The sequence below is a fragment of the Delphinus delphis genome, chromosome 1 (assembly GCF_949987515.2).
Source record: "Delphinus delphis chromosome 1, mDelDel1.2, whole genome shotgun sequence".
NCBI classification, from domain to species: Eukaryota; Metazoa; Chordata; class Mammalia; order Artiodactyla; family Delphinidae; genus Delphinus; species Delphinus delphis.
In genome coordinates, this window is record NC_082683.1 from 99,607,205 (window position 1) to 99,622,366 (window position 15,162).

At 37.8% G+C, this 15,162-nt stretch overlaps 1 protein-coding gene across 1 annotated transcript in view; it reads right to left on the reverse strand.

The window, feature by feature from the left end:
• The window catches only part of RSBN1 (round spermatid basic protein 1), a 42,636-nt gene extending 28,314 nt beyond the window's left edge, over window positions 1-14,322 (reverse strand). Inside the window, exons 1-2 of the mRNA XM_060027539.1 lie at window positions 13,623-14,322; window positions 1,786-2,459 (exon numbers count right to left, since the gene is read on the reverse strand). Of these exons, the coding sequence (XP_059883522.1) occupies window positions 1,786-2,459; window positions 13,623-14,307 (1,359 nt within the window). The 5' untranslated portion in view covers window positions 14,308-14,322. The remainder of the gene's footprint in view (window positions 1-1,785; window positions 2,460-13,622) is intronic.
• Window positions 14,323-15,162: the final 840 nt, after the last annotated feature.

The window sequence follows — 15,162 nt, forward strand, 5'->3', positions numbered from 1 at the left end:
TAATGATATTTAACTTAATAATAAACTGATATGTTCTTAAAAAGTGGTTATTTTATAAATCTCAAAGTAAATCTCAAGGTAAGTTGTTGGTACAGTCATTTAAATTTCAGCTCCATTAAAAAAATTAATTGGAGGACAAAAATCAGCAGGGAATATTTAGAGATATTTTCTTCTATTAACTATTTAGACTGGGTACTGTCTATTGACATATAAGCTTGATCCTCTATAGAGACTAATATGAAAGTTAAAAAGTCACCATTACAAAACCAAGACTTTCTTTCCCCCCAAGTTTCTGGCTTATTTCTCAGATATGCTTGCTGGTCTATCAATTAGAAGAGAAAATTTGCTGCATTTTTCTAAACTAAAAAAATGATAGAGCACATTAATTCTGCTCTCAGCAATATCTTTCTTTGTTAAATAGGGACTTAGGAGGATTATGGACTATAATAAAAGCACTGTTTTCAGTCCCTTTTCCAATATTTATAAAAATAGGATTCCTTAACTTTCAAAGGGCAAAACTCCTTTAAAAAAAAAAAAAAGAAAAAACAAAATCTACTACAAAAGTCAGCACTTCGGTACCTGATTGTGGTAACAAGGCCAAAATCCAAGACGAAGCCCTTTATTGCACATCGTGTTCCAACATCTTGGGCAGCCCCATCTTGCGACCTCTCCAGATTGGCTGCTCCTGCTCTCTCTACTGCAGAGAGAACTTCAATTAGAGAAATTCTGAAGCTCGTAAATCTAAACTGGATACTCCCCTCATTGGAGGTAAGGATGGTAAGAATCACTAAAAAGATTCAAATTAGAGAAGGTTTCATATATATCTAAGTGGCTTGAAACCACTATAATGCAGGCAGCTGAGAGTCTTATTATGCAAGTCTATTCACCTAAAAAAAAATCTTAAGGAAAAGAATGGCAGCAAATTATTAGGTAACCTGAAAAAATAGGTTATATAATCATAAATCTCTAAAGAGGAAATATTCTCCACTAAACCTGTGTAGAATTTATACCTATAATACAAACTTACAGCTGACCATTCATGTTCATAATCCTTATGAGAAAAGCAAGCAAGAAAAAAACTAGGACACATTATCAACCACTTTTCATGCCCTAAAATAACTTCATTGAAAAAATGATTGGTTAAAAACCACTGGTTAGGAAGGAGAGGTTTCCCTGCTGACTTAAGCCTAGCTGCCTAAGCAAGGCTTTAGAAAATGTCTTCACCTACAACAGTGCAAAGGCAGAAGGAGCAGAGGCTATGGCGGTCTTCCTAGTGACACTTCCAAGTCACATAAATGGGGTATGTTTCTGGGACAGACTGCCAACAAGTTACTGAAAGAAGAGAAACAAGAACAGCAAAAACCTGACAAATAAACAGGCCAATGCCCTCATGTGTTTTATTATGACATAAAAAGTAAGTCTTAACTAAAGTTACCTTGAGGCTATCAGATCGAAATCACATCCTCCATACTAAACATTATCCAAATTGTGAAAAACTGAATTGGTTTTCAAGCTGATTTTCCACAAAAATTTGTTCCACAAAAAATGACATAAAACATGTATAAAACATTTCTTAGACCAAGCAAGTAAGAAGCCACATCCCAAAGAACTTCAGGAATTAAGATTTTTCAATCAGAGTTATAAAAAAACAATTTTAACCACTTTTACCACCATGAATTTTAATCAAAAGTGTTCTGGTATGTGCTATGCAACAGAATGAAGTTAAAACTTTTGAGATACTGTAACCTGTATTTACTAAATAATTTAACAATGATTTTACCTTACCTGAGTGTGAAAATTTGAAATGGTGGTTGTTTCAATATCTTTCTTGCCCAGAATTTCCATTTTCACTGGAGTGTTGGGGAAATTAAAAGCAAAGTAGTCCAAGAAGTCTGGGAGATAAGCGGCCGCTCCATGCACTATTGCTAAAGCATAGTAAGCAGCATTTTTCTCGTTTTCACTGAATGTCAAAGCAAGAAACTCCTCAGAAAATCTCTCCATCTCCATTGGAGACAAAAATGAGAGTTCATCCATGTAAGCATGAAGGACAAGAGCACCACCATTGGACTGGTGTTCCTCATGAATAAAGTTGCTAAATTTAGTACCTGTTTTTAAGAAATTTCTACGAATAGAATGTTCCTGGTGAGTCATAAAAGGTGTTTGTACTCCCTGGGGTACCCGATATTCTTGCATGCCCAAATTTAATCGACACAGCTGTTCATCTTTCAGATACCTGAAGGACTCCTTATTAACTCCTGAAGTGCTATTTATTTGTCCTTGGGTGAGGATTTCCTTACTGATGCGGGTCAGGCCAGCACAGATGGTTTGTACTTCCTTATTGTACATTTTAAGGCGTCTTCCTCGCATATCTTCTCGGTGTTTCTTTTTCTTTTTCTTCTTTATTTTCTTCAAGACAAAATCATCAGCTCTCTGGGTTTTACCATTTTCATCTGGTGTTTCTGGCCACAATAATTAAAAAGAAGTTAGTTGCTAGGCCTAATGTCAACATACAAGCTTCTTAAGGTATGCAATCTCAAATTAAATAGCCTATTCTCAGTTTCTCTGAATTTGCCACTATAATTTACATGTTTATAAAATGAATGAGACAAAGATCTTAAAATACAAAAATATTCTGGATTGAAAATTATGCTAAAAAGTAGGTAATGCAAAGGTAAGCATATAACTTAATATGACTTACAATCAAAACTAAAGATAATATCCAAATAATTTCACATATGCCATACTGTATGGAATATCTGTTCAGGAACCACTGTAAAATCTAAATTAAAGCTCGCCATATTTTGCTGTTTGTCTACAAAGTTACTATGATATATACAGGCGAATCAAAGACAAATTAAGCTGTTAAGACACCATTTTGCCTAACAAATTGGCAAGACTGGGGGTGGGAGGGAATTCTTATACACTGTTGCTAGAAATATAAACTGGTACAACCTTCATGGAGGGCAATTTGGTACCCCCAAAATGAATATGCACCAAAGCCTTGGAAATATTTATAATTCTTGGTCCCATAAATTCCACCCCCAAGTAAAAATTACCCAAGAAAATAACTAAGAAAAGTTAACATAAAGATATCCACGACAGTGTTATTTAGGGAATCCCCTAAATGACTAAAAACAGAATATGGATTAAACTCTGGTACTTACATACTGATAAAATACTACCCAGCCATTCTAAATTATATTATAGGTAAAAAGAACTGACAAATTACAAGGTTATGAAATGTTTACATTGTCACGCTTCCAGAAAGCCTTCTCCAACAACTCTTTCCCACCCAATTTGGATAGCTACTCCTACTATGTGCTTCCTTAATACTGTACTTCCCCTATTACAGCACTTAACACATTAATTTTCCACCTTTCCTCTAGACTGTAAGCAATCTAAGGTCAGTGGTATGTATCTTACCTTTCTTTCCAGAGCATCTAACATATGTATAATCTGATCTTATTTTTATAATATTAAATATTCATTCAAACATTTATTAAGTACCTACTATATGCCAGAGACACTGCTGAGCACTAGAGATACAGTGTTGACTGAGACAGATATGATCCCTACCCTCTTGGACCTTATAATCTATTTGGACTTCAAAGAGAAAGTATCAGTATGCTACTCTAGATGCTGGGGAAGCTCTCTTTAGGAGATGACATTTAGGCTGAGTCCTAAATAATAAGACAAGCCAGGCAATGTTTTCTAGGGAAAAATATTCTAGAGAGAAGCAAAGGACCTAAAGAGAAAAACGTATGACTTATCTATATATATTTCATATATACACAACACAGAAAACTATCTGTAAAAATATACACCAAGGTATTAATGCTAGTTATCTAGGCCGGTATAGGATTATAAATGTCTAGCTTTCTTCTTTTTTGCTTACCTATATTTTCTAATTTCTATAATAAACATGCATTACTTTTATAATTTAAAATATTACTTTTAATTTTTAAAGGAGTATCACAGATTGATAAACCAAAAATAGAACAGCATCTTTATTTACTAGTTGGGAAATAGTCCCAGCAAGAAATATTCAGGATTAAATAACAGGTATAGTCCTGACCAACCTTCAAGCTTGGTGTGGTATTTATTGTATAGAATTTATCCACCCATAAACAGTACTTCTGACATGATTCAAGTAATTCAGTGTTAAGACAGATACTCCAATTAATCCTATTACTACATCTGGGAAGAACAAGTTCAATAACTTTTACAGTAAAGAATTTACTTGGTATAATGTGTAAATATATGACAAATTGCACCACTCAATACAAAATCATTCCAAGTCACCAGATATTACAGAAGTTATAAAACCTTCTAAGGAAAATATTTAAATGTACAAGTCAGACTTTAAAGTGAGTGTACAGATACCAAATGACTTTCATTCTGTTTAATATTTGATTTTAAACAACAAAAAGAAAGCCCTTCATTTGCAAGCATCACTTATAGGTAAACTGAAATCATATACCAAAATATAATGTAATTAGATTGTTTAAAGTGGCAAGAGGAAAAGCAATCTTTTATTTTATATGTAACTAGATCTTTGAGAATTCTTAAAATACGTAGTAACAGTAATTTGTATTTCTCACCAGATAAAATTAATCTAAATACTTTTCCCATATATCAAATCAGTAATTTGGGCAATTCTCCCAAGCAACTAAATGTTAATGCCATTAAATATAAAGGTTAGACCAATTTTAAAATAGTCATCTAATTACCCTCTGCTAAATGTTTTGGCAATTTCACAGGGGGAAAAAAAAAAAAAGCAAAGAAAAAGAAAGAGAAAGAAAAAGAAAAAATACCTATGAATAGATAGGTTATTTTAAGCTTCAGAGGAGGTATTTGGTATGCAGAAGATGAATTGTGACCTAGATCTGCCACTGAAATTAACACCAAGAAGGAGCTGCCTTGATTGTAACACATTTTCTATACTACTATCAGCTTACCAATGGTATTTCTATCATGGCCAAGGCTCTGTGGGTTTCATTCCAAAACTCATTTATATGAGAACGATTTAATTAGTCTAACACAACCCATCTCAAAAAAAACACTGCACAAGGAAATGAAAAGGGCCTTAAATTGATTGTAATCTCATATTTCAACATAAAAGTCTAAAATAAATTTCAATCTCCTCACTAATCCTATTTTTCAAATTTTGATTCTTATCTAAGGCTGAGATAAAACTTGCCTTTGTTTATACAGAAATTTGAGACTACTTGTATCACACTAGCTAATGAATTTCCATGAATAAACAAAATTTATTTTTGAATTATTGTGATGGCAACTAATTGAGAATGGCATACATACACAAAGTTGTTAAAGGTTATTACAGTAAGTTAGTCACCGGTGCTTTAGAAGAATGATACTGGGGTTGTCTTTCCTAGCATTAAAAATGTTATTTAAAAGAAAGTTTTTGCAATAAATATTTCAAATCAATGTTGTATACCTTAAACTTACATAATGTTGTATGTCAATTATATATCAATTTTTTAAAAAAATCAATGTCTCAAGTCTTCACAATCTTTCCATTTCTGGTAGAGTGTTTTTAGCTTTCCAGAGAATGTATTCAGGAAGTAATAATTTGAGTATTTCCCTACAGTGCAGAAGTGAATATTTATTGACACCAGTTCTTTTATAGAAAAAGAGCCAAGATACACTGTATCTGTGATTAAGAAAAGCTTTCACATATCAAACTGTGAAATTAAATATAAAAAGAAGTATGTAACTCTACAGAGGAAGATACAAACATCTGAGAGATAAATTGTTGGCTGTCTTAAAAAAAGGTCATTATAACTATAGATTAATACATGACACTATCAATAAAATCCTCATATGTGCTAATACCATTAATATTATCAGCTATTAAATAGTGTCATTTATTTAACATCACTATTGAAAGCTTTCATTAATGAAAACGAAATTACCTTTCCACATTACAAAACTTAAGTTCATTAACACCATTCTTATGTTTGAATTACAGCTTAGAACTGAAAAATATGTAATATCCTCACTTCCTAAAAATTATGGTGGATGAGCAAAAGCAAAACAATTATAATTTTTTATATTTTATTAATCATAATACAGAATAAAGGCTAAAGTTTTATTTTCTGAAAGTAAATTCTCTTTGGTCTTATTAAAAGTTCTTCCAGCTCCACATAACATCCTGACTAAAAAGGAAAAACAAAAAACTGCAGATCTGGAAGCCATCATTTTAGTAAATCACTGTACAGTTACAACACTGCCTTACTTTACCTGCCACCCCTCTAATTATGGTGTTTAAGAGTGATTGGCTAGATTTGAATCCCTGTCCTACCCCTTCCTAGCAGTATTACCTTTTGCAAGTTAATTTCTTTGTACCTTGTTTCTCATTAGTAAAATGGGGAAAACAACAGTACCTCCTCATAAAATCAGTGTGCAGAGTAAATGAAACAAAGCATGTAAGTATTTAGAATAGTCCCGGAACATGACAAATACTCCACACATGTTAACTGCTATTATTACTGCAAAAAGTTTAATTGTAGAGGCAGTAGAGTATGTTATTGAAGAGCAGATGCTTTTACAGTTAGACACACCCAGGTTAATGTCCCAGCTCCACTACTCACTAAGACCTCTGGGCAAGCGCATAAATCTCCTTAAACTTTTACCATCTAAAATGTTATTAATGCTAGTATCTATTTCAGAGTTATTGTAAGAATTAAATGAGACAATGAATATAAAGCCCTCATCTCAGTATTTGACACATAACTAAGTCCTCCCTCACCATTTTTATCATTTTCATAATAATAATATTTGATAACATTTCTTGAAATAATTGGCAATAATTCTGGGATATCAAAACTAGAGCTAGAGGGACTTCCCTGGTGGTCCAGTGGTTAAGAATCTGCCTTCCAGGGACTTCCCTGGTGGCGCAGTGGTTAACAATCTGCCTGCCAATGCAGGGGACACGGGTTCGAGCCCTGGTCCAGGAAGATCCCACATGCCACAGGGCAACTAGGCCCGTGTGCCACAACTACTGAGCCTGCGTTCTAGAGCCCACAAGCCACAACTACTGAGCCCACGTGCCACAACTACTGAAGCCTGTGTGCCTAGAGCCCGTGCTCCGCAACAAGAAGCCACCGCAATGAGAAGCCCGCACACAGCAACGAAGAGTAGCCCCCACTCACCGCAACTAGAGAAAGCCCACACGCAGCAACGAAGACCCAACGCAGCCAAAAATAAATTAATTATTTTTTTTTAAAAAAAGAAAAAAGAGGGCTTCCCTGGCGGCGCAGTGGTTGAGAGTCCGCCTGCCGATGCAGGGGACACGGGTTCGTGCCCCGGTCCGGGAGGATCCCACATGCCGCGGAGCGGCTGGGCCCGTGAGCCATGGCCGCTGAGCCTGCGCGTCCGGAGCCTGTGCTCCGCAACGGGAGAGGCCGCAATAATGAGAGACCCGCGTACCGTTAAAAAAAAAAAAAAGAAAGAAAGAAAAAGGAAAAAGAAAAGAATCCGCCTTCCAATGCAAGGGACGCAGGTTCAGTCGATCCCTGGTCGGGGAGCTAAGATCCCATATGCCGCGGGGCAACTAAGCCTGCATGCCACAACTGGAGAGAAGCCCACACCCCGCAAGGAAGATCCCGTATGCCACAACTAACACCCGACACAGCCAAATTAATTAATTAATTAAAAAAAAAAAACTAGAGCTAGAAATTATCAACCTAGAGTACAATGAGGTGGACCACAGAGAATCACATTAAAAGGGGAAAAATCTCTGAAAGAGGGAAGAAAACTATTATTCATCAAGTGTCTGCTAGGGATCATGTATGTTATCTCATTTTAATCTCCAAACAAACCAGTGAAGTAGATATATAAATCCTTTTTACGGAGAAAAAAACAGAGCTTGAAACAAGATATGTTACCTATATTAGGTCACAAAGGTAACAGGTGACAACCTAGATTCAAACTCTTACCTGACTCCAAAACTCTTCTTTCTGCCTTCTCTATCTACTCCCCTTAGATGATCAACTAAAATTATCTAATTACAACTAATGGACTTGAGGTGGCTTGGAAAAACCTCCAATAAATGGAGCATCACTACATTCAACAAATATTTTACTGAGTGCCCACGACAAGATAATCCTACATAATCACAAAAATAACATTATTTAGGTTATGCAAAAAATGTCCTTAAAGGCCTGTTTGCCTCTCTCTAGGCAGGTAAAGTAAAATATCAGTCCCTGAAGGTGTTGCTCTGATAAATGAGATTATCTGTTTATCTCAGTCCTCTGTATAATCCCCCAATAATTCCCCACTCCTATCACTGAAAACAATAAACTATTTCTAAATTAAAATTCCTGCCAATAGCTTTTTGACATCACAGAAAATTTCAATTTGTTGTGTGACTTAGGGACTCTTTCCCTGTGAGAGCAGTTGGGCAGTTGGTCAAAGATGAAAAATGTGAGAAAGGAAGCCTGCCTCACTAGAGTATATAAGAGCAATCCTGTCATTTTAATGACAGTGGAGAAGAGAGCTATGGAAATCAACTTCCTCCTTTCCTTTTTTAAAAAAATATTAAAATACTACTAAAATCATTAATTTATTAGCCAAGAATAATTAAGAAGAAGCATTACTTTTTTTGATGGAGTTTTTTTTGAGGAAGTTTGTTTTAGGCTTTTATGAGCAATAAGAGGGACAGAAAAAATTAAGATTTCAAAAGACACAGGTAACTATCATTTAATTAAGATTCAAGCCTGTTGCTTGCAAGAATCAAACAATATTTTAGTATCTCTTTATTAACAATGCAAATGTACTTAGTGGAAAGTGAAAAGCTAACTGGACCATGAGTCAAAAAAACTGGGTTCTAGATTCAGTTCTATCATATACTAACTAGAAAAGCTAAAGTGTGACACTTCAGCTCTTCAAAAGTCACTATACTTCCCATTTTACATACAAAGCAAGTTTACCTTAGCATTTACAGATCAAATTTTTGTTTCAACTATTTATGAGCAACTCCAAATGTCTGGAATCAAAATTTATAATTAACCTATACATGAATTTGGATTGAGTACTGTCGGGCTGGTGTGCAGGAACAGGTCTCTCAGCTGAATGATCTATCTCAGGGATCAGCAAACTTCTTCTACGAAGAGCCAGATCATAAGCTTTGCAGGCCATATCGTCTATCCCACCCAACTACTGGCTGTACTGCTGTAGTGCAAAAACTCCCAGAGACAATACAATTGAATGAGTGGAGTGGTGTCCCAATAAAACTTTATTTCTGGACACTGAACTTGAATTTCATATGATTTCATATGTCATGGATTTTTTCCAACCATTTAAAATGTAAAAACCATTCTTAGCTCAAAGGTTGTACAAAAATAGGTAGTGGAACTTGATTTTTGAAAAAGGTACAAAAGTAATTCGATGGAGGAAGGATGGTCTTTTCAACAAAAGGAGCTGGAGCAGTTGGATATCATAGGCAAAAAAAAAAAAAAGAACCTAAACCACACACATTATACAAAATTAACTCAAATGGATCAGAGATTCAAATGTAAAAGTTAAAGTTAAATAAAACTTTTGGGAAAACAACAGGAGAAAATCTATGGGACCTAGGTCTTGGGACCTCAGACATGACACCAAAAACATAATCTATAAAAGAAAATCAACAAATTAGACTTTAACAAAATTTAAAATGTTTGCTCTCTGAAAGACCCTGTTAAGAGGATGGAAAGACAAACAACAGAGTGGGAGAAAATATTTGCAAACCATTATTCTGATAAAGAATATACATATCTGTAATATATCAAGAATTCTCAAAACTCAATAGTAAAAAAGCAAACAATTCAATTAGAAAATGGGCAAAAAACTAAAGAGACATTTTACTGATGAGACTATATGGACAGCAAATGATGGCATGAAAAGATGTTAAATATCACTAGCCATTGGGGAGATGCAACTTAAGTCCACGATGAGGTATCATTACACATTATTAAAACAGATAAAATAAAAATAGTAACAATACCAGACACTGGCAAGGATGTGGAGAAAGTGGATCTCTCATATATTGCTGGTGGGAATGTAAAGTGGTACAGATATTCCAGAAAATAGTCTGGCGATATCTTCCAAAAATAAAAAATTTAAAAAAAACATATACTTAACCACATGACCCAGCAATTGCATTCACAGAAAAATGAAAATTTACATCCACACAAAAACCTGAACATGAATGTTCATAGAAGCTTTATTCATAATGGCCAAATTGGAAACAACCAAAATGTCCTTCAACAGGTGACTAAAATGTGACTATACTGTGATACCATAGAACACTACTCAGTAATGAAAAAAAAATGAGCTATTGATACATACAACTTGAATAGATCTCAAGGACATTCTGAGCGGGAAAAAAATCTCAAAAGATCACATACCATATATATTCCATTTATGTAACATCCTCAGAATGACTAAATTATGGGTTGGAGAACAAATTAGTGGTTTCTAGGGGTTGGGGAAGGTGGGGAGACACAGGAAGTTCTAAGATTACAAAGAGATAGCACAAGGGGCATCTTTGTGGTGATGGAATAGTTGTGTACCTTGACTGCAGTGGTAGTTAAACTAATCTACAGGTGTTAAAATGGCACAAAATTATACACACACCATTGTACCAATGTTAATTTGTTAATTTTCTGGTGTTGATATTATACAATAGTTATGTAAAATGTAACCTTCGGAGGAAATTAGTGAAGAGTAAAGACCTCCCTGTACTATTTTTGCCATTTCCTGTGAATATATAATTATCTCAAAATAAAAAGTTAAAAGAGTTTCTGAAAACCTGCGGATAAGGAAAGGGAAGACATAGTTCTGTAAATAACAAGGGTCTAGCCACTCTCCTTATTAATCTTAGAGTTGTTTCAAGGATCAAGCATGATAAAATAACAAAAAGCAGTTTTAACAGTACTTAATAACAGCCAGACACTTAAGTGCTTTCCACATATTGTCTCACTTAAGCCATAAACAATCTTATAAAAGAAATACCACAACCCCATTTTACAGACAGGAAAACTGGAACTGAGGGAGCTTAAAGTAATTTGTCCATGGTCACACAGTAAGTGGTAGAGCCACGATTTAAACTCAGATTGACTCCAGAGGCATGCCTCCAGCACATCACTATAATAAGTATAAAGATATTTAGTGGAAAAACAAAAGGTATCCATCAAAGTGTAGTGCAAAACCGTGGATTAAACAAAGGTTAAACCAGTTTATTTTCTGTAAGATTCTCAGAACTTTTAAAATGCCAGTGTGTGTCATAGAGCTAGGAGGCTATTGTTTTTTCCCCAACATATTTGGCAAGGGAATCTTTCCCTCCAGAATATATAATCCAACAGTCTCTCATTCAAAAGTCAAAATGTTTACACTGGAGTTATTGTGGTGATCATTTTGCAATATATACAAATAATGAATCATTATAACATTAAAAATAATATGTGTCAATTATATCTCAATTTTTTTAAAAGTTAAAATGTTTAAATGACCTAATCTTAACCTACTTTCCTCCTTCACATACTAGCAAACCACAAATGTTTGGACTGCACTGTCCAGTGTGGTAGCCAAGAGCCAAAAGGACTATTTAGTTATAAATTAATTAGAAATAAAATTAAAAATTCAGTTCCTCAGTCACACTAGCCACATTTCAAGTCTTCAAGATTTGTTCAAGGGCCACATATGACTAATGGCTACCATACTGGACAACACATTTATAGAAAACATTTTCATCATCATAGAAAGTTCTGTCAGGCAGCACTGGGTTAAAAGTTTGTTTTTGTCTGTTTTTTAAAGACATGGCCTCTGCAATTTTCAGAGACGCACACTGTGTTATGAACTATTATACATGTATTTGCCGCTATCCTCCCATAAAAGGGGGCTAGGACAGAAATTCTTAATAGGACTGGCTACTGTCACTCTGATGCCAAGGCACAGGGAAAAGATAAGCAAAAAAGTGGAAAACATGAATAGCAAACAGAGAAAGCAACATCATGCAGCTGGAGGATGAAGCTTGAACTTGGATTCAGGAGACCTGGGTTCTACTCCCTATTAGATCAATGATCTTTTTTTTTTTTTTTGGTACCTGTTACTAATTAACTGTGACTAGACAAGTCTCTTCACTACTTTAGGCCTCAGTTTTCACTCTTCAACAATACAAATTTGACTTAGATGATCTCTAAGATTCCCTCTAGCTCTGTACAGTTGAAACACACAAAAACACATACACACATGAAATGAGAAGGTGAGAAATAAAGGCACACACACACACAAATAAAAGAGAGCAAGATCACTGCATATTAGTGGTGGAAATTGGCATTCCTGTCAGTTTGGCACAAATTCTACTCCTGAGGATAAGACTTGGATACCACCAAAGGAAGAAAGATTTAGTTCAATTCAATAAAAAATTACTGAGCAATTATTTGCAACAAACTGCACTATCTGGAAGTAGCCCCCCCCACACACACACACAAATTAATTAGGCCTAGGTTAAGACCAAATATGTTGAAGAAATCCAAGACTCACCAAACTTGAGATTGAAAGACTAGTTCATTAACACGTAATAACTGCCCCAGTACTAAGAAACATAAAAGTATTTTAAACTCTTCTTGAGGAGACAACTCTAACAAATTATATAAAATCATATACAAAATACAAACACATGGCATAATCAAAATTCTTATCCCTCCCCCCACCATACCCTTCTTCTAAAGAGAAAGTAAATAAATGCTACAGGTTCTTGGGAATATGAAAACTGCAATTTTGGTCAACCTAACTTCTCTAGAACCCACACTCAGATAGTCCTACATTTTCTGGGCTAAATATTCTTGACTTTAGTGAGTTTACTGGAAATAAATAAATTCTCAATCTGTTGCACCGGGCAGATGAAAAAGCAACTGGAATTCTTGTCTCTACTATCTCCTACTGAACTTTTCAGAGGCTTGGTTGGTCCTATTTTCTAGGATCAAAGGGGAGAGAAAACCTTCCCCATCCCTTTTCTGAAAATTAAGATTTCATATGAAAATTAAAAATGAGTTTTACTTCCACATAAAAAAAGAACCAAGATAAACTGCGTTTGATATCTCACCTTGAAGAAGCTAAGGCAACCAGTGAGTCGAGCCTAATCTCGGTACAAATTCAAACTCCTTAAAGCCCCAAACCATACTCGTGAATATTGTGGAGCAGAGGAGAGTGAATATTCAAGCTTTCCATCAAAGAAAACAAGGAAAAAAGGGATTTCACCGACAAGCCTTTACTTTAGACAGGCAGTTTTCAATACCCCACCTACTAATCCCACGCCAAGGACCGCGCGGCGCGGAAACCCTGGCGAATTTGAAAACAAACGTTGGTAAAGGTTCGGGGAGGGGGAACTGGTAAGGGGGTTAGTAACTGACAGCTCGGCCTCGAAGCGAGAAGCTTCAAGTAGGTCAGACGGTGTCAACGGTTTGAAATCCAGGATCCACCCCAGTGGGCTTAGGGGAGTAGAGCAGCAGGAGGTAAGCAGGGAGCTGGAGTCTTTCAGGGCTAAAGGGGCGGGATATCGCAACAGAGAGAGACCTAGATAGAGCCCAAGCTCGGGGCAGTTCGGCTGCTCTCACCTCTCTTGGGGGCCTTGATTAGAGGCACCCCTCCAGTCCTCTCGCCGTTTTCCTGCTTGTCCTTGTGCTTGAGCTCTCCCGGAACGCAGGAGCCGGGGTCACCATCAGAGCCGCGGTGGTGATGGTGCTTGTGCCGCTCCTTGTGGCCCTTATGCTTGGGCCCGGCCGCGCTCACCGTCAGGGGCGAGAAGGTGAAGAGGGCCGAAGTGCCCGGGGCCGGGAGCGGGGCAGCAACAGCGGGCCCGGCGGGTGCCAGCGAAGGTGGCGGCGGAGGAGGCAGGAGCAGAGGCTCAACAGGGCCTGGGACGGCTGGGGCTGCATTCGTAGGCGGCAGCGGCCCGGGATGTTGGCGGCTGCGACGCCGCCGGTGAGGGGGAGCGAGAGGGGGGTCCTGGCTCGGCCGCCCCCGCTTCTCCTGAGACCCCCCACTGCTCGCTCGGCGCTGCCGCTTCACTCCCCGCGGCGAGACCCCAGCGTGGGGTTTCTCCTTCCCCTCTTTGTCCGGCTCCTCCTGCCCCGCCACCGCCCGTACTATGCGGACCGCTCCGACCTGCGCAGCCATTTCACCCACAAACACACATTTAAATGGCCCGACCGCCCCCCCGTCCGCGTACCGCGCAAGCGCCGCCCGCGCACGGCCCGCTGGGCATTGGAGTCTCTCCCCTACTCTCCACTTCTCGGCCATTCTTCGTCCAGCGCTGAATATGGCCGGAAGCAGTACTTACCGGAGCTTCTCCGCAGGGCCCTCCAACCGAGCTCTATTGTAAAGCACTCTGGGCCGCGCAGAGCCTCACGGGAGCGGTAGTTCTCCGTGCCCCCGCCGCGTCGCTGGCTCGGTGAGCAGAGGAGCCGAAAGGGAGCGTGCGCCGAGTCACGCTTCGGGCTGCGACGCAACCGCCGCTGGGCGGAGAGTTGCCGCCAACCGCCTTAACGGCCGAAACAATGTTAATGGCTTTCAGTCTGTCGGCGCGTTCCCATTATCGTCTCCGTGTGCCCCTTCGTCATTTTACACGGAGGAGTTGGTCTCCATAGTTACTTTTCAATTTCCTATTCCTCTCATAACCTTTGTGAGGTACAAGAATCCCCGGCCTTTTACCCCTGGACAAACGATGAGATGCAGAGGAAAAAGGAACTTGGTAATATGTCAAATGAGGGCGATTTTGCTTTAAAATCGAACGGAGCTGCAAATCAGACATTTCTGAACCTCTTCCTGGCCACTGATTGCCATGGTTACAAGTATAGGCGCGACAAGGCAGGTGCAAGAACTGCCTGGGAGCCTGGTGAGCGCCGCCCACCTCGCCGTCGAGCCACATCCCCTCTAGTGCCTGGAAATGTATAGAGTTCATCCATTATTTTGAATCCTTCCCTACAATTACGGGAAAATTCTAGATGGAAAAACATGTTTTGAAATTTCTTAATAAGATTTTTTTCAAATCGTATGTATACGATTGCATAAATTTGAGAAGCTTGTCTACCAGAGAACACTCCAGAAATCGTCACTACTCACCAAGGTTTCCGCCCAGAAATTTATTTACAATTT